General features: G+C 43.2%; 1 protein-coding gene and 1 long non-coding RNA gene across 5 annotated transcripts in view; one reads left to right on the forward strand and one right to left on the reverse strand.

Annotated features, from left to right (window-relative positions):
* Mogat1 (monoacylglycerol O-acyltransferase 1) overlaps positions 1-2592 on the forward strand; it is a 42471-nt gene extending 39879 nt beyond the window's left edge. Inside the window, 2 exon segments of one of the 3 annotated variants that reach the window (NM_001108803.1) lie at positions 2091-2218; positions 2360-2592. In NM_001108803.1, coding sequence (NP_001102273.1) covers positions 2091-2218; positions 2360-2446 — 215 coding nt within the window. In that variant the 3' untranslated portion in view covers positions 2447-2592. 3 annotated transcript variants of the gene reach the window in all.
* LOC134480390 (uncharacterized) lies at positions 1877-11012 on the reverse strand. 2 transcript variants are annotated; one of them, XR_015629665.1, is made up of 5 exons: positions 10864-11012; positions 10510-10575; positions 4183-4425; positions 2745-2780; positions 1877-2534 (listed from the first exon to the last, which is right to left on the reverse strand). It is a non-coding gene; the product is annotated as an uncharacterized LOC134480390 (long non-coding RNA). The 2 variants fall into 2 exon arrangements; XR_015629666.1 differs by having other exon boundaries at positions 4147-4425.
* Between the last annotated feature and the right edge of the window lie 9438 nt (positions 11013-20450).

The raw sequence follows: 20450 nt of genomic DNA on the forward strand, positions 1-20450 counted from the left end.
TGTGACCGTGGTGATGCACGATGCACAGGACTCTGTGGGTGTGATCGTGGTGACCCGTAGGACGCTTTTCCCATTCTTAGAAAAAAATAAAATAAAATGGGGTGATTCACACGACTGAGTTAGAGCCACCCCGACCTCATTTCAGATGTTTTTTGAGATAAATAGCCTGAGGTACATGTCCTCAGTCCCAGTATTTAGGAGGCACAGGCAGCAAGACTGTTTCATGTTTAAGGCTAGCCAGGGCTACATACTAGATCCTGTCTCAAAACGGAACAGATCAATGAACAAGCAAACAGAAGCCCTCATAAGGAACTAGGTAGGTAATTTGGTTGGTGGAATGCTTGTCTATCAAGTACAAGGCCGGCCTAGATTTGGTCCCCGGAATGAAACCGATAGGGTAGAGGAATACCTTTAATCCCAGTACTTGGAAGTTAGGAGTGAGAGAATCCAAAGTTCACGGCCATTCTTTGCTACACCATGAGTTCAAGGCCTGCCCAGGCTATAGGAGACCTTGTCTCAAAAAAAAAAATTACTAATTCCTATGTACGCTAATGCACACGTACATGTTTACACGTACAGAGCACACAGGAATGGTCGCAGGTAGGTGAGGGATGTGAGTACTTTTGGCATCTTTCTTAAGAGGATAAGGAGATGTGTTTTATTTTAATGAAACTGATTCCAACCCACATAAGGGCCAAAGAGTCCATTGTGTCTTAAATCACTATATACTAGGGGAGGAAGCATGACCTAAGGGATTCTGAAATAGAGGGAAAGAAGGGAGTGCAATTTAAGTTTATTTATAAAACAGGAGATGTTAAAGGAAAGAATAATGTCACAAGATCTCACAGAAGTGGGATGCTGGGCTCACCAAAGACAGGCAGTTGTGGGAAAGTAGCTAAAACGTTTGTAGAGACTAAAGACGGGAAAGGGTTATTGTAACACAGTCTGCAAGGATTTCTCTTGGCTCCTTCCCCGATCTGGTGTCTACCGTGCATAAATCTGACTTCCAAAAGGTCAAAGGAAATATCCATGAGGGTTCGTAGACTCCATCTTGTGGAACACTCAGCAATTAGGGAGTGTCAGTCCTTTCTCTGTGCCCCTCAACTCCCATATTTGCTGCCTCTCTATCCCTTCACGTTGTTGCTTACTTTTTCTTAAATAGCCACCTTCCGTCACTGGCACGGGCTCGCCCTATATGGAGCTTGGAGAGAGACAAAGGAGCCCACCCCCTTCCCACTCCCCTTCGCGTACTCCATTTTCTCCTTACAGCAGCACTCACAGGCCTCAAGCCTAAGCTTAATGATTTCAGAAAGAATAGTTTGCTTTATGGTTTGAAGTTAACACTCGGCTCAGCCTGGCCTTCGGAGCAGTAGCAGCATCAGGCCAGCAGGGGGTGCAGTGGAGACAGGCCGCCAAGACTTGTTCTTCCAAACTCCAAAATTCCAAGATTATTACATAAACGTCTTTTAAAACACGAACAGAAGCCTCCAGACTTATTTACAACCAATCAGAATTTTTTTAATTATACAGATAAAACAGATGCTTTGTTTCCTTTGTGAAATATTCAGGTGGTATAGATAAAATGAATGTGGCCGTTTCCCCATCCCTGACCCTGCCCCCAGAGGAAAATGTTGATCTTTCCAGATTTTTCCTGTACACTGAAAATACTGGTGCTCCTAGAAATATATATTTTTTCGTAGATAGGATCCCGCCTCATTTTGCAACTTTTCTTGGACATTTTAGACATCGTGTGTGCCACTTTATTTGTTATTTCTTTTTAAAAGATAGCTGTCTAAGATTCCAGTGAATAACTGAAATGTCGCTCAGCTTATGTAACCGTTTTCCTAATGAGCTGCGGTTGCTTTCAGTTTTGCGATTATATGACTTTCTCGCACAACGGCTTCGCTGTAAAGATAAGCGACATTTTCAATTGTTTCAAAAGATATAAAAAAAAGTCATAATAGAGGGATGTCACGTGACCTGGGCATTTCACAGTCGGTCACAATAAGAACCCTGTGGGCTTGCTGTCAGCTGTGCCCAGAGGAGAATGAGGGTGACGAGGCTCGCAGCGACGCCTACTCTGCGCACAGCTGCGGTTGGCACAGCAGCTCGTTTGACTCAGAAGTCAAACCATCAGAACGACAGCTCAGTGTCTGCTGAGAAGGGAAACTCTTTTATTTGTTGTCAAGTGGGATGGTGTGACCGAGATAGGCAGCCAGTGAGCTGAGGAGAGGACTGGAGCCAGTGGGCTGGAGGGAAGCCGATTGGCAGCCCAGCGCTCAGCTGCCCACGGGAGACCCGGGCTTGCGGTGGAGTGGTGGCTGTTCCTCAGGGATGACTCGAGCTCTGTTTTCCACAGTTGGCCGCCCCATCCCTGTTCAGAAGACTCTGCACCCGACCCCAGAGCAGATTGATGAGCTGCATCAGACGTACATGGAGGAGCTAAGGAAACTCTTCAATGAACATAAAGGGAAATACGGTATTCCGGAGCATGAAACTCTGGTTTTTAAATAACCGTCTTCCTCCAAGCCATACTGAAGGAAGACAAGAAAACATTGTTGAGAAAATAAATATTTTAAATAACTTCTCTGTGTTTGTTTTATTTTCTTTGTTTACTTTGACTAGAATCGAGTTACAACTGAAAGGTATTAGTGGTGGAGACCACTGCTGATATTTTCTACCGTGGTAAACAAAAATACAGGAAATGGAGGGCAGGGGTTATAGCCCAGTGATAGAATGCTTACCTAGCATGGGTAAGGCTGCAAGTTTGATTCTTAACACTGGAAAATAAAAATACGTATATGATTACAGTATAGGGTTGAAGATGGCTAAGGTTTAAGAATCTTCTGAATTTAGGGAGACTAGATCATTCTTCAGGTTCCTAAAGGACTTAGAATTACTCATGTGCTCAGAGCAAAAGCAAAAATACCAACTTCAGGGCTGGAGAGAGGGCTCAGAGGTTAGGAGCACTGACTGCTCTTCCAGAGGTCCTGGGTTCAAATCCTAACAACCACATGGTGGCTCACAACCATCTGTAATGGGGTTGGATGCTCTCCTCTGGTGTGTCTGAGGACAGACACAATGCACTCATAAATAAAAATAAATAAACCTTTAAAAAAATACCAACTTCAAAGCGACTTTAGACACTAACTGAGCAATTCTGTGGCTTATGGTGGTGTCGTCACCGAGCAGGGCATCTGTTGTTCAGCACAGCTGGACACTTAGAGACCGTGTAACCTGCCGTATAGGAAGCTGAGGAGGACTGGAGAGATGGCTCAGAGGTTAAGAGCACTGACTGCTCTTCCGGAGGTCCTGAGTTCAAATCTCAGCAACCACATGGTGGCTCACAACCATCTGTAATGGGATCTGATGCCCTCTTCTGGTGTGTCTGAAGATAGCTACAGTGTACTTATATATAATAAATATATCTTCCAAAAAAAAAAAAAAGCAGAAGACACAGGGCTCTACTTCTATTTATTTATTATTTTACGTATGTATGTGAACTGTAGTTGTCTTTAGACACACCAGAAGAGGGCACTGAATCCCATTACAGATGGTCGTGAGCCACCAAGTGGTTGCTCTTAACCGTGGAGCCATCTCTCTAGCCCCAATAATGTTAGTTTTAATACTGGGTAATCTCGGTTTTTTAGGTCACATCAATGCATTCTTTTTAATCAGTGCAGAATTGGTATGCCACCCTCGAAGTGGCACGAGTCTGCTGGGCACTTGGAATCCCGTATGGACAAGAGCCAGTGCCACCTCACTTTACACTCAGAAACGGGTGTATTTGCAATGGCAAGGCAAGTCTATTTGGAAGATGGCATCGCCCTGTTTTAGGAGGCTGGAGATGAGCTATGCAGCAGAAGCACAGCATCTTCTCCCCCCACGAGAGCCTTTTCACGAAATACTGAATTGGGGCTTCTCTGCTCACTGCTCTCTCCTCGGTGCCTGACCCAGCCTGGGGCCATCCCAGGGCATAAAATATGTACTTGCCCAGTGGGTGTAACAGATATCTTGGCTATAGGGTGGAGTTTTTCTAAAGCTATCCCATAGTAATGGAACCCATTATAAGCCAGGACCCACGTGAAATGAGAAGGCTTCCTGCTCTCTAGTTGGCCCACACCGACAATCGGCAGTCCTACTCACGGTCATAAGCAAGCCGGGTGTTGGCTGTTTACTCACTGAACAGAAGACTGGCACTAAAAGCAACGACCTTCCCAGACGCCTCCAGGGCTGGATGACTGCTTCTCTGCCTTCCTCACGATAGCTGCTTGTGAGTAACTCCATCCAGTCCCAGAGCGTGTTCCTCTGTTATCAGGCTTCAAGTTCTGAAGTGTAAAGTCTGGAGAGAGCCTGGGATGTGCTCAGTGCCATGGCAGGGCTGGAGAGACAGGCTTTCAAGGGCGAGGACTTGAGTCTCAGCACCTAGAACATACAGAAAGGCCGGGCATGGCGCTGTGTCCTTGGAATCCCATCCCTGAGGAGACGAAGCCAAGTGGCCCACAGGAGCTCAGTGGCAGGGCAACCAAGTGAGAGACCTCGACTCAGAAATGATGGCAGACAGCACCTGTGGAAGGACAGCAGAGATGGTCCCCGGGCTTCCATGTGCGTGCCATAGACACGTGCATATCCCCTGCATACACCTGTACATGCGTACATACTACACACGCAGACATCATGCTACAAAGCAGCAAGAGTGGGAAAGTATTTCACATAGGACAGCATGATCCTTCCCAGGTGCTCCACACGGGCCACCTGAGGAGCCATTGCCCCAAAGCTTTGAGATCCATTATGTTGCCAAAGCAGAGCCTTTCGGTTATTATAGACCCACGAATTCGTCCTTTGAAGAAGTTTTTCAAAAGCCCAGGATTGTGAGTTCTTGATTTCACAAAGGCCTAAATCGTAATTCCACATTCGGTGAAGAGGCTGATTATCCGTCACCTGCTGGATTACCCGGCCGGCCACTGACGCGCAGGCTTGGCAGAGTTTGCAAATCAAGGCAAATACTCTCTTGTGAATTCATACCAAAGTCTTGATCTTAAAAAAAATGTTAGACATAAATAACTCGAGACTTGACATGTGGGAAATGTTATTTTCAGTGCCTATGGAAGAGGGTAAACTTAACTCTTAACTTCTTAGGGTCTCCTGAAGACTTAATCAAGCCATGCCAGTAGTCTGTCAGATATTCTGAGCATAGCTATAAGTGCCACATGGTCCTACAGAGGGCAAATGAAGGTTTTGTAAGGAATCTTACTGTCATGCAAACGTCATGTGCTACATTCACTAGTGCAGTTTACGGAGGTCTCTCCAGTTGTGAAGGTTCCACCTCCTGGTCAATCACACGGAAAGTTTAAGCAGCAAAGCAAACCAAAGAGAACGACTGAAATGACCCCAGGGCACTGTGACAGACACAGGACATTTGCCTTGGGAAAATGTGTCCATGTATCGTTTGACTTGTGCATTTGTTTTCCCGGAGTGATTTTTGGAGGTCGAGTGCAGCCCGAGCCATTCGTCTTCCTTTGCTTGCAGTCGGAGTCTGTGGAATTGTTGCTAGCTACTATTACTGCCTCACTGCAGGGTGCAGCTCTCAGGCTTCTGAAGGGGAGCAGCTTTGCTCTTTACAAGGGGGAATTTTGAAAGAAAATAAAGAGGAGTATCTGGGAGAATTTAGGAGGAAGAAAGGGAAGGGGCAAATGTTGTTATTATAACTTAATCTTTAAAGTAAATAGGATATTCTATATTTTTAAAGAAAAAAATTGATGAGCTGTCTTAAAGTTATTACTGCTGTGATCAAACACCATGACTAAAAGCAACTTGGGGAGGGAAGGATTTATTACTTTTACATCACTGTTCACCACTGAAGAAGTCAGGGCAGGAAATAAGCAGGGCAAGAAATTAGGAAGGACAGGAATTCAAGCAGGGCAGGAACCTGGAGGCAGGAGCTGATGCAGAGGCCACAGAGAAGTGCTGCTTACTGCCTTGCTCTCCATGCCTTGCTCAGTCTGCTCTTAATAGCATCCAAGGCCATCAGCCCAGGGATGGCCCCACCCACAATGGGCTGGGACCTCCTCCACCAATCACTAATTAACAAAATGCCTTACAGGCTTCCATACATCCCAATCCTCTTTTGGGTAGGGGTAGGGGTAGGATTTTTGTTTTGTTTTTCAAAATGGGTTTATTGGTGTAGTCCTGGCTGTCCTGGAACGTGTTGGGTCAAGTTGACTTAAGACTATCCGGCATACCAGTGCTTTCACGGGGAGCACTTTACCAATCCAGGCGTCCCCCCAACCTCCATTTCATTTTTTGAGACAGTCTCCTGTTTCTCGGGCTGCTCTTGACCTTGCCTTTTAGCTAAGAATGACCTTGCATTTATCATCTTCCTATAGGTACCTGGGGGTAGTTAAGCGCTTAACCACCTTAGTATCAGTTAGATAAGACACTTTGCAGTCAGAGTTGGCGCGCAGTTGGTAGAGGGCTTAACCTAATTGTCCTCCTTCTAAAATCCCTGCCTGGTTAATAATAGCTGATGTTAGAAGAGATGGAGAAATTAGCAGGTATCCCATGAAGACCATCACCTGGGGCTTTGGATGGAGCTCCATTGGTAGAGTATTTTCCTGGCATGCACAAAGCTCTAGATTCCGAACCCAGCCCCACAGAAACCATTAAGGGTGGAGCATGCCTATAGTCCTGGCTCTCAGGAGGTGGGGGCAGAAGGAACAAAAGTTTAAAGTCATCTGACTCAGCAGAAGGGGACTGTGCTCCACACTGGGCAGAGCTTGAGAATAGGAGACCTCAAAGCCCGCCTCCACAGTGACACACTTTCTCCCACAAAGCCACAGCTCCTAATAGCGCCACTTCTCATGGGCAAAGCACGCAAACGCAGGAGTCTACGGGGGCCATAGATATTCTAACCACCACACTATGCACCTGATGTCTTATTCTGCTTTGTACTACTGCAATCAAACACTTGAAAGCTATGGGAAACCCTTGAAGACCCTCTTCTCCAATACTATGTCAAACTGACAAGTGACATTGGGCACCTGGAACAAAGACCAAACGGTCAAATGAATGTAAACAGAAAGTTAACGTTGTCCAGATATGCACAAGTAATGTTATTTTTATAGCTCCAATCCAAGAGGATGACTGGGTTTTAAATTGAGCTTACTCAAGCAACATGTTCCAGGGGCCTTTTGTGGCCAGAGAAAGCACTTCATAAACAGCCATTGATAAAGGGCTTTGAGATGTCTATGAAGCACTTACCACATCTTTCTCACCTACCTCCAGTGAGGGGTAATTTCTGTTACCACATCTTCAGAGGTTTAGAAGCTCCCTCTGGAGCCATATTTCAAAGAAGAAATTCCTTCTTCACCTGCAATCTTTTCTGCTTTTGTGGCACACAAGGGAGCGGTGGCTTCATTCTGACACCGTTCCCTCCACAACCTGAAGCATATGATGTGTTTTCTATTGATTCTGATGCCATTGGAGGCGTTTCTCTGCCAGTGGCATTGGGCAGGCTTTGTTTGCAGTTCCTAGCTTCAGTGGGAAATTTCTACAGCTCCAGGGCATTTTGAGATGGCTGAGGCCCAGGTGTGAGTGGGCAGAGCCTAGTGTGGTACGATGAAGGCATCCAGGGCGGCCTACTTGCTGTAACACTGACTCCATGAAAAGAACAGGAGCGTGAGACAAGTGAGCTGCCTTCTAGGGCTCCAGCATGAAAAAGAACCTCAGATTTTTGAGGACAGTATTAGTTACTCTTCTCAATTACTTGGTGCAAGCGACTTAACCATGGGAGGGCTCCAGTTGGCTCACAGTTTGAGAGAGTCCATGTCTGAGCCACTATTCTATTGCTGTGAAAAGACACCATGACCACAGCAACTCTTATAAAAGAAAGCATTTAATTGGGGTTGGCCTATAGGTTCAGAGTTTAGCCCATTATCATTGTGGCAGGAAGCATGGCAGCATGCAGGCAGACTGATATTGGAGGAGTTGAGAGTTCTACATCCCAATCCTCAGGCAGCAGGAAGAGAGAGAGACACTGGGCCTGGCTTGAGCATTTGAAATCTCAAAGCCCACCCAACAGTGACAATCTTCTTCCAATAAGGCCATACCTTCTAATCCTTTCAAATAGTGCCAATCCCCAAGCATTTAAATATATGAACCTATGGGGTCATTCTTATTCAAACCACCATAGTCCATAAAGTGAAAGAGGTCCTCAAGAGTTCACAGATACAGAAGCATGTGGCGAGGACTCCTCGTATCTGGATGGATCCTGAAACGATGAGTTGTCAAGAATCAGGCTGGAATAGTCAAGGTTACCCATTTATGCCAGCAAGGCTCCCTCTTGGGACACCAACCCCCACCCCAGCAGTACAACCAGCTGGGACCAAGTGTGTAAGCTGACGAGCCTACTGGGGACATTTCACATTAACACCAATGACAAGAACTTCAGCACTTTGAGGGTTTGGGCGACTCATTCTATCTGGGGGTGGGAGAGTCAAGAAGAGGTCATGGGGAAGATGATGGATTTGCAAAAGCAAGGATAAAGATTGAGGATCCTTTCCATGGTAATGTATGGAAAAATATTTCTTATAATGGAGTGTGTGTGTGTGTGTGTGTGTGTGTGTGTGTGTGTGTGTGTGTGTGTTTCTGAAGATCAAACTCAGAGCCTTAGACATTGCTGAGGATCTGTACTCCTAGACTATATTTACCCCACACCTCTAACATTAAAATGTAATTTAGTTTAATTTTTTTTATCTGCTTGTGTGTATGTGTTTGCATAGGCTACAGTGCATGCGTGTGGAAGTCAGAGGCCAACTTCAGTAATTGGCTCTTTCCTTCTACCTTGTTTGAGGCAGGGTCTCTCAAAAAAGTTTATTCATGAAACTTTTTGTGAGTTTCATACATGAGCGTAGCCTGTATTTGCATCATTTCTACTCCTCCCTCTATTCTTCCATCTTTAGTATTCTCCCTCCTCGTCCCCTCTTGAATTCATGTCTTCTATAATTATCATGTGGATCCAAAGAGAGTTGTGGAAAACGTAAATACATACGTACGTACGTACATACATACATACATACATACATACATACATACATACACACGTACATACTTGCTCCATATATTTTTGTTTATGTATATTTGTATACATATGTTTACATTTATATACATACATACTCACACAACATAATGATTCCATTTTGTGTCGCTCCTAAGTTAGGGCTGACCACATAGGCTTAGGTAACCTACCAGGGGGCTCATCCCTATAGAAAACCTAACTTTCCCTCAGTAGCCATTGTCTGATTGTAGCTATTTCGTCTGGGAGCGGGGATTTGTGACCCTTTCCCCCATCCACATTGGCGTATTGATTGACACTGTCTTGTGCAGGCAGCTGTGTTGTTGAGAGGTCATGGAATGCTATCTCTAGGCAGAGCCTCTCTTGTTTCTGCTACCACACTTGGATGCTCCAGGCTGGCCTGTACTTGGCCCATCTTAGCCCACCATCTTGCTTTCTCCCCAAGGGCGCTAGCAGCATAGATGTGCACCACTGCGTCTTGCTTTTTATATGAGTTCCAGCAATTGGAATTCAGTCTGTCAGGACTCTATGGTAAGCACTTTCTTAATCCCCTGAGCCATTTTCCCATTTCCTAAGCATTTTCTGATTTGCTTTTAATGTCACAATGCCTAGACCTTGTGACTTTTGAAACTTAAAATACACTTTGAGATCTGATATTTTGAGGACATACCCTACTCTTTATCCAATAGCATTTATTCTAAGATTTTGTTTGGTTTCCTGGGGTTTTTCTTAGACGTTAAAATATGTATATTTAAGTCTTATTTATTTATACTTTGTTCCCAAAAGGTCTGTGGAAGATCACCACTCAGGAAACTTAATGAAAGTTGTAACTGAGCATAAAAAAAATCTCAAAACAAATTCAAATTGTATATCTATTCAATAATAAATTATCTCCTAGCCAGGAATGCTAGCACATACCTTGGAATCCCAAAATCCTGAAGGTGGAGACAGAAGGGTCAGGAATTCAAGGTCATCCTCGGTTATTTAGGCTAACCTGGGCTATATGAGCCCCTGCCTCAAAAAACAAAACGAAGCAAAAACGAACAAACAAAAATCTAGTATCTGTTATGCAAAGGATCCCCCGGGTATAGGGATAAGCCACCACTGACCTGTCTACTTCCTTAGCACTAAATGAGCACATTTAATCTTGAAGCACAGTGCCTCAGACGTCTCCCTTCCTCCAACTCTACACACCCTGGAACATTTAACTTGGTCCAAGGCTAAAATCCCCTCAGTTGCAATTTTGAATGTCATGCAGTCTTCATAAAATATTATTCTTTTTTTTCTTTAATCATTTAAAACTGTGGGGGTGGGGGGGAACATTCTTAGCTCCTAAGCTGTACAAACCCAGGAATCTGCTGGACTGTACCTGTCGTTTGCCTTCACAGGCACCATGTGTGGGAGAAAGGTAGGAATGGCTTCAAGGCCTCACTCACCGTGTTGACTGAGTAGTTCTGTGTCTTGACTCTTGAGTCATAGAAGCCAGGTATGGTGGAGCCTGCCTGTATTTGTGAGAAGCAGGAAGATCAGGAGTTCAAAGTCATCCTCAGCTATCTATCGAACCCAAGGCCATCCCAAACTATCTATCAGACCCAAGGCCATGCCTCAAAAACCCAGAATAAATAGCTACCTATAGAATGCTGTAAAATGACGACAGGCTCAACCTTGGTTGACTTGAACTCAACCAGGAAAGACCTGATTCCAGGTTACACTCTTTATCTTGAATAAATTAAAATGTGACTAGCACCATCAACACAAAACAAGGCAGAGTCACAGATGGTACCACCTACCTCTGAAGGTTGGAAGACGGAGGATGGAGCCTAGAGGGAGGTTGGAAAACCCCTGCAAGGAGTTACCGGACTCCCAGACTTCTTTCTCTAGGTTCATGGTTCTCAACTTTCCTACCTACAGTTCCTTTAATACATGCTGTGGTGACTCCAACCATAAAATTATTTTCAGTACTTCATAACTGTAATTTTACCACTGTTATGAATCATAATGTAAACATCTGATATGCAGGATATCTGATGTGTCACATCCTTGTGAAAGGGTTGATCGAACCCCCAATGGGGTCACAACCCACAAGCTGAGATTTCAGCAGCTTATAAGTCACCTACCCAATAGAGCCCAAGAGTCTTGCACTTGGAAATCTTAGAGAACCTTGAGTTCTGGAACACTGGGCTCAGTCAAGAGAGCTGAGGGGAGTAGGGAATCTTTAAGGCAGTTTGAATGAAAATCTTGAATTGAATGGTAAATTCCAATAGCTCCCTGCCATGCTAATTCCTTATGAAAATGTTACTAATGAACATCACAGAATCTGTAATTGCTGGAGATATGGGGCTCTAGGCACACAGTGAGGAACCAGAACACTCATGTACTGTGGGCGGCACCATCCCTGCTGGAATCCTAGGCGGTATAAGTAGAAAACAGAATCTGGGCAATAGCATGCATTCATGTTCTCTGCTTCCTAAGGGTGAATGTGATATGACCAGACTCCTGCTCTTGCCACCATGACTTCTCTGCCTGCTATCATGTCTTCCCCCACACCCCACAATGGACTGTGTCTATCTAGAACCATGAGTAACCATAATCTTTCTTTTATAGGTTGTTTCTGTCAGTGTATGTTATCATAGCAACAGAGAAGAAAGCTATAACTCCCAATCTTAGCTTGCTAGCTGTATACACCCACCACAGATTGCCAGCTGTATACACTTGCTTAGATCTCTCCTTCCTCATCTGTACCCATGGTTCCAATATAATCTCTCTCTCTCTCTCTCTCTCTCTCTTTCTCTCTCTCTGTATGTGTATGTCTCCCTCTCTCTCTCTCTCTCTCTCTCTCTCTCTCTCTCTCTCTCTATCTTCCTTCCTCCGTCTCCCTCTCCCTCTCCCTCTCCCTCTCCCTCTCCCTCTCCCTCTCCCTCTCCCTCTCACTCTCACTCTCAGTCTCACTCTCCCTTTTTTGCCAGCAGGTAAATATAAACCAAGAATGCACTGAAGAGATGATTCAGTGGTTAAGACCTTGCTGCTCCTCCAGAAGACCCAAGTTCTGTTTTCAGCACCCCAGTCCGTGGTTCACCATTGCCTCTACGTTTAGCTCCAGGGAATCTTCTGGCCTCTGAAGGTACCTACATGCACCCACACAGATGCATACACGTTAATTATAGGTATGTATCTCCATAAGTATGTATGTAAGTATGCATGTATATATGTATGTATGCATGTACGTTTAAAAAACACCTAAAAGCCAGGTTTTGGGACTTACAGTGCTTATGTGCACTGTCATTCTCCAGCTTCACATGAGCATTCAAAGTTATCGATAATCTCTCATTCCTACACAGAAAGTGAACTTTAGGTGACAGAGGGCCCTGATCCGCAAAATCATTAGGTGATAAAGACAGAATTTGGAAGTCAGTTTCCTGCTGCAGGAAGAACAGTCAGGCTCACAAGATGCCCTTCCCTCCTAGTTGGTCAGACAATAGCGAACTTTCAGTGTCAAGAGAAGCTAGTGGGAGGAGGAAGCAAATGAGGCGATGTGATGTAGGATGCTCTGACCAGCACAGAGCCAAGAGCAAAACTGTAGCTCAGCCAATCTCTTTTTCCATGGCCTCTAAGACGTGACAAAACCAGAGAATCCAGACAGAAGACAGTGGCCACATTGTCCTACTGGACTAAGGCTGAATACATTTTCTCTCCACTCGTTTCTTTAGCCTCCTGAACTCCACTGTATGGCATTGTACTGGCCTCCTGTGCCAGCTGCTCCTGGTGGGGAGAGTTTGCTGGGGGGCAGGCTGAGCAGCTTGCAAGCCTGTGTGGCATTTGTACTTGGATTTTTGTTTGGTTTTGCTGTTGTGAAATCTTGGGTGCTTTGAGACTCAGCTCTAAGGCTACTAAGTCAGAACATTTTATCCATCGCTGTGAATTCTGACGGGTGAGCTGTGGGGACCAGACGCATCGGGGGCGGGGCAGCTGCCCCAGCTTCCTCTTTAAACAAATAAGAAAGATGAAGCCTGTAATAGTTATTAGTATTAGTGGACAACCTAGCGGGACCTGGAATAACCTGGGAGGTGGCCCTCTGGGCATGTCAATGGGGGATTATCTTGATAGCATTAATTGATGTGGGAACCCTGTCTTAATTATGGCTTGACTATTCTCTGGATGGTGGCTCCTGGACTGTATTAATGGTCAAGGGGACTTGGCATCAGCTTGTGTTCATGGTTTTATTTCCTGGGCTTGGGTATGATGTGCCTAGCAGCTTCGAGCTCTAGCTAGTCGCCTTGACTTCCCCTGCCACGAATGGCTGTGCCTTAATTAGAGTTTCTGTTGCTGTGAACAGACACCATGACCAAAGCAACTCTTATAAAGTACAGCATTTAATTGGGGTTGGCTTACAGGTTCCAAGGTTCAGTCTATTATCATCATGGCGGGAAGCATGGCAGCATCCAGGCAGGCATAGTGCTGGAGGAGCTGAGAGTTCTATGTCTTTTTTCCTTAGGAACAAATAGGAGAAGACTGTTTTCAGGTACCTAGGAGGAGGGTCTCAAAGCCCAACCCTACATTGACACACATCCTCCAACAAGGTTAGACCTACTCCAACAAGGCCATATCTCCTAATAGTGCCACTCCCTGGGCCAAGCATATTCAAACCATCATGGGGTCTAACCATAAACTAGTGAGCCAAAATAAACTCTCTCCCCAAAGATACTTTTGTTAGGGTGTTTTATTTTAACAACAGGAAATGAAACTAAGACAAACCTCCACCTGGCTGAATGAATTTCCCAAATCACAAAATTAGCTTGTGTTGGAGACAGAAGAGGCAAATTCTCCTTCTCCTGAGTAGTTGAGATTCTTGACTGAGAGTCCAGCAGGGAGCCTGAACGTTCTGATGTGGGACCCTGCCCCAAAGACTTATCTCTCCAAGCTGGAGTTTTCTCATCTATAGCATAAGGATTATTTAAGTAATTTTCTCCCTATAGAAAAGGGAGAAGTATGTTAAGGGTGAATTCTGCTTGGATATTTGCCCTGTGGCACTGTGTGTTCCCCACCACTCCCTGTTCAGTCCATACCCCATTCAGCATGCTAATAGCTAACAGTGGGAATTGCAATAAAAAGTACTCAGCTTTTCAAAGCTCCCAGAATTATGTAACTTGAACGTGTGCCTTTCGTTGGGTGTGATGTTGTGTGCCTGTAGTTCCAGTATCCAAGAAACTAAGGCAGGAGGATTGTCCTTGAGTTCAGTTCAGGACTAGTCAAGTAAAAAAAATATGGTCTCCAGTAAAAAAAAAATTAAACATTTACTGTCTTTTACCTTTAGATAAATCTCAATTTTGTCTTCCTTTTAAGTATCTGTTTACTGAAAACCACTAGACCTCAATTAAACAAATAAGTTAACCATTTCAGTAGACCTTTACATGCCTCCTGCTGCCAACTTAAAACCTGGAGGCTAAAGGAGTTAATCCAAAGAAATGACTTTTCAAAAAATTCTTTGACCTTATTCTAAGTAGACAGAACTAAGGTCAGGGTGGTTGCTTTTATAGATATTTAGTCATTGTTGACTGAAAAGATCCCAAAGTCTTCCCATCAGTTGAAAAACAAAAGGTGCCCTGTAGTCAAATAGACTGCTTGGGAGTTTTGAAGGAAATTGCTGATTTCCTTGGTAGCTTACAAGCTTTTTGTTGCCAAAAGACCTGAGTGGTTTTCATTAACTCTACACATTTTTTCTCCTTGCGAAGTCAGAATCTGTTTTTCTATTTCCCTTTCTTCCAAGCAGATGTGGCCAAACTCCTCTGGAATGAGTGGTGATAGCCCTTTAATGGTCATCATAGAGGTCTACCTCCACCATCAGTAGTTGCGGGCATGACTGTCTTCTCTGAAATTTCAATTTCCAAGGCCAAGAACTATACCTTCCCCAACCTCCAAATTCTATAACCAGGACATCTCAGGTAGGCAGTTTTCATCTTTCCTAGTCTTCAGGTTTAGGGCTGGGTTGCTGGGTTGCACATCCTGAACCAGCCCAATTTTCTGCATCCACATCAGACACACAACCAACAAAAGAAGTCCACATATCCAGGTCTCATCACAAAAGCAATGTGAAGGGTCAAGACAGTGTGTCACTCCCAAATTCCATCAGCTCTGTAGAATGGTCTCCACAGAAAATTATCTAAATGAACCCCAGGACATAGAACTCAAATGAACAACCGTAAGTTTTACCAAAGAATTGAAGGAGTTTAAATCAGATGCCTAACAAACATCTCAGTAGACTTTAAAAGAATAAATACCTTTCTGAAGTCTAAGAAAACAGAAAACTAAGGCTGAATGAAATAATGTAGGCAGTTCAGGATCTGAAGACAGAACTCAACAAGGAGAGATATTACAAATAACTCAAGCTGAAATAAAAATAAATGAAAAACTCTATAATCCAAGTAGAAAACTCAGGGGAAAGCCTTATAAATAAAATGGATCAAGTAGAACACAGACTATCAAAACTCAAAGTAAAAAAATTAGACCACACAAGCAAAGATAATGAAAAACACCAAAAAAAAAAAAAAAACTTTTGAAAAAGAACACATAAGAACTCTGGGACAAAGCCAGGCTGTGCTGGTACATGTCTTTTAAACCCTGGAAGCAGAAGTGGGCAGATATGTGAGTTCAAGGCCAACCTGGTCTACAGAGCAAGTTCCAGGTCAGGTAAGACTACACAGAGAATCTGTGTCTCGGAAAAAAAGACCAAATCTTTTAAGTTATAGAAATAGATAGTGGAGGAGAATCCTAAGTCAATGGCACAGACCATACCTTTAACAAGATCATAAAAGAAAATTCCCCAAACTAGGGAAAGACATAATCACACAGATATAGGAAATATGCCAGACACCAAGTAGAAAAGACTAGAAAAGGAACTCTACAGTGCACATCAAAGTTAAAACACTAAATATACAGAGCAAAGAAAGGGTATTGGAAGCCTCCAGAGGAAAACCAAGTCACATATAGAAGAAAACCTGCAATTGGGATGATGTCATAGGTGAGGCAGGTACAAGATAGAATGAGGCCTATCATTGGATGAAAAGGAAGGATGGGCAGGGGAAAAGTTTGAAGGAAGAGGAGGAGACAGGAACGGAAGAGGAGAGGAAGGAGAGAAGCCATGGTGGAGACAACATGGAAACTGACCTTAAGATTCCATGCTGTATCCTTATAGGTTGTTATAAATGTTCTTAAGGGATGGATGTGTACAGGACTTTTTGTATGTTTAGGTGGACAATTATATCAATTGGATCAAAGCTTATTGTGTTATGTGTTCTTTCATGTGCAGATTTAAGTGTAAGGGAGTGTGGGCTGGCTAGTCTGGGCAGCCACAGAATTGGAATGTGTGTTTCTGGCAAGATGTCTACCAGATATCTTGGGACACTATGGTGCTGGATCTTATGGGAGTGGGGGAGGAGACAGCATTTTATTTTTTATATTTTTACAACAATAAAAACCCATCAGAATAACAGCTGATTTCTCAACGGAAATGTTGAAAGTTGGACAAGCCCAGAACTATGCATTCCTAATTCTAAAAGCCCATATCTGTCAACCTCAACTACCGTATGTACCTAGCAAAACTATTGACAATAGACGAAGAACAAAGACCAACTTCCCATGATACAATCAGGCTGAAAGAATTCATGACTACCAGGCCAGCTCTACAGAGAATGCTGGAAGTAATACTTTATACCAGTGGTTCTCTCTTCCTAATGACCCTTTTATATTGTTCCTCATAGTGTGGTGACTCCCAACTGTAAAACTGTTTCACTGCTACTTTATAACTATAATTTTGCTACTGTTATGAATCATAATTCAAATATCTGATATATAAGATATCTGATATGTCCACAGCTCCCTGCTCCCAAACCCTGTGGGAGAGAGAGCTCATCGCCCAGACGTGTGGGCACTCCTGAGACTGCAGGGCAGAAGAGACCACCACTTCTGCTCACCTTTGCCCACATCCCTGGCCCAAGAGGAAACTATATAGGGCCTCTGGGAACAGGAAGGTAGGAACACTCAAGCTGCAGGAGCCCTGCAGTTCAGACTGTGCCTGGATCTAAAGGACTCAGTCCAACAGTTCCCTGTACTCAAATCCCATGGGAGGGAGAGCTAGACCTTCAGAGGGGCAGACGCACCTGGGAAACCAGAGGAGACTACTCTCTGCCCACATTTCTGACTCTAGAGGAAAACGCCTAGAGCCATCTGGGCCCCCTGTGCACGGGGACCATTGAGAAGGAAGGGCAGGCCCTTCTGGTTGTTGTCCTCATGGAGAGCTGAAACCTAGCCCCAGACCAGAGGTAACACCAACTTTTCTGCTCCAAGTGACCTGCCTGGTGGACTCAGGACACATACCCACAGGAACAGTTAAAAGCCCGTACACAGGAATGACTACACACCTGAAAGCAGAACACTCTGTTCCCATAGCTGGCTGAAAGAAACCAGGAAAACAGGTCTACAGCACTCCTGACACACGGGCCTATATAACGGTCAAGCCACTGTCAGAAATAGCAGAGCAAGGTAACACCAGAGACAACCTGATAGCAGGAACCCAAGCAACAGAAAACAAGACTACATGGCATCATCGGAGCCCAATTCTCCCACCAAAGCAAACACTGAATATTTGAACACACCAGAAAAGCAGATGTAGATTTAAAATCACATATGATCATGATGCTGGAGGACTTTAAGAAAGACATAAAGAACTTCCTTAGAGAAATGCAGGAAAACACAAGTAAACAAGTAGAAGCCTTAGAGAGAAAACACAAAAATCCCTGAAAGAATTACAGGAAAACACAATCAAACAGGTGAATGAATTGAAAATAGAAATAGAAACAATAAAGAAAGCACAAAGGGAGACAACCATGGATATAGAAAACCAAAGGAAGAGACAAGGAGCTGTAGATACAAGCATCACCAACAGAATACAAGAGATAGAAGAGAGAATCTCAGGAGCAGAAGTTCCCAAAGAAATCATTGACACAACTGTCAAAAATAATGTAAAATGGAAAAAGCTACTGGCCCAAAACATACAGGAAATCCAGGACATAATGAGAAAATCAAACCTAAGGAAAATAGGTATAGAAGAGAGTAAAGACTCCCAACTCAAAGGACCAGTAAATATCTTCAACAAAATCATAGAAGAAAAAGTTGTTAACCTAAAGAAAGAGATGCCCATAAACATACAAGAAGCCTACAGAACTCCAAATAGATTGGACCAGAAAAGAAACTCCTCCTGTCACATAGTAGTCAAAACACCAAATGTACAAAACAAACAAAGAAAATTAAAAGCAATAAGTGAAAAAGGTCAAGTAACATATAAAGGCAGACCTATCAGAATTACATCAGACTTCTCACCAGAGACTATGAAGGTCAGAAGATCGTGGACAGATGTCATACAGACCCTAAGAGAACACAAATGTCAGCCCAGGTTACAGTATCCAGCAAAACTCTCAATTAACATAGAGGGAGAAAACAAGATATTCCATGACAAAACCAAATTTACACAATATCTTTCCACAAATCCAGCCCTACAAAGGATAATAAATGGTAAAGCCCAACACAAGGAGGCAACTACACCCTAGAAAAAGCAAGAAACTAATTGTTTTGCAACAAAATAAAGAGAAGACAAGCACACAAATATAATCTGACCTCCAAATACGAAGATAACAGGAAACAACAATCACTATTCCTTAATATCTCTCAACATCAATGGACTCAACTCCCCAATAAAAAGACATACATTAACAAACTGGATACGTAATAAGGACCCAGAACTTTGCTGCCTATAGGAAACACACCTCAGAGACAAAGACAGACACTACCTCTGAGTAAAAGGCTGGAAAACAAATTTCCAAGCAAATGGTCTGAAGAAGCAAGCTGGAGTAGCCATTCTAACATCAAATAAAATCTATTTTCAACCAAAAGTCATCAAAAAAGATAAGGAAGGACACTTCATATTCATTAAAGGAAAAATCCACCAAGATGAACTCTCAATCCTAAACATCTATGCTCCAAATACAAGGGCACCTACATACATAAAAGAAACCTTACTAAAGCTCAAAGCACACATTGCACCTCACACAATAATAGTAGGAGATTTCAACACCCCACTCTCATCAATGGACAGGTAATGGAAACAGAAATTAAACAGAGACATAGACAGACTAAGAGAAGTCATGAACCAAATGGACTTAACATATATTTATAGAACATTCTATCCTAAAACAAAAGGATATACCTTCTTCTCAGCTCCTCATGGTACTTTCTCCAAAACTGACCATATAATTGGTCACGAAACAGGACTCAACATATACAGAAAGATAGAAATAGTCCGATGCGTCCTATCAGATCACCATGGGCTAAAGCTGGTCTTCAATAACAATAAGGAAAGAATGCCCACATATGCATGGAAATTGAACAATGCTCTACTCTATGATAACCTGATAAAGGAAGAAATAAAGAAATTAAAAACTTTTTAGAATTTAATGAAAATGAAGGTACAACATACCCAAACTTATGGGACACAATGAAAGCTGTGCTAAGAGGAAAACTCATAGCGCTGAGTGCCTGCAGAAAGAAACAGGAAAGAGCATATGTCAGCAGCTTGACAGCACACCTAAAAGCTCTAGAACAAAAAGACGCAAATACACCCAGGAGGAGTAGAAGGCAGGAAATAATCAAACTCAGAGCTGAAATCAACCAAGTAGAAACAAAAGGACCATAGAAAGAATCAACACAACCAAAAGCTGGTTCTTTGAGAAAATCAACAAGATAGATAAACCCTTAGCCAGACTAACCAGAGGACACAGAGAGTGTGTCCAAATTAACAAAATCAGAAATGAAAAGGGAGACATAACAACAGAATCAGAGGAAATTAAAAAAATCATCAGATCCTACTACAAAAGCCTATATTCAACAAAACTTGAAAATCTTCAGGAAATGGACAATTTCCTAGACAGATACCAGGTACTGAAGTTAAATCAGTAACAGATAAATCATTTAAAGAACCCCATAACTGCAAAGAAATAGAAGCAGTCATTAAAAGTCTCCCAACCAAAAAGAGCCCAGGTCCAGATGGGTTCAGTGCAGATTTCTATCAGACCTTCATAGAAGAATACCAATACTATCCAAACTATTCCACAAAATTGAAACAGACGGAGCACTACTGAATTTCTTGTATGAAGCCACAATTACTGTTAGACCTAAACCACACAAAGACCCAACAAAGAAAGAGAACCAGACCAATTTCCCTTATGAATATCAACACAAAAATACTCAATAAAATTCTTACAAACCAAATCCAAGAACACATCAAAACAATCATCCATCATGATCAAGTAGGCTTCATGCCAGGTATGCA

The sequence above is a fragment of the Rattus norvegicus genome, chromosome 9 (genome assembly GCF_021556685.1).
Source record: "Rattus norvegicus strain SHRSP/BbbUtx chromosome 9, alternate assembly SHRSP_T2T, whole genome shotgun sequence".
NCBI lineage: Eukaryota > Metazoa > Chordata > Mammalia > Rodentia > Muridae > Rattus > Rattus norvegicus.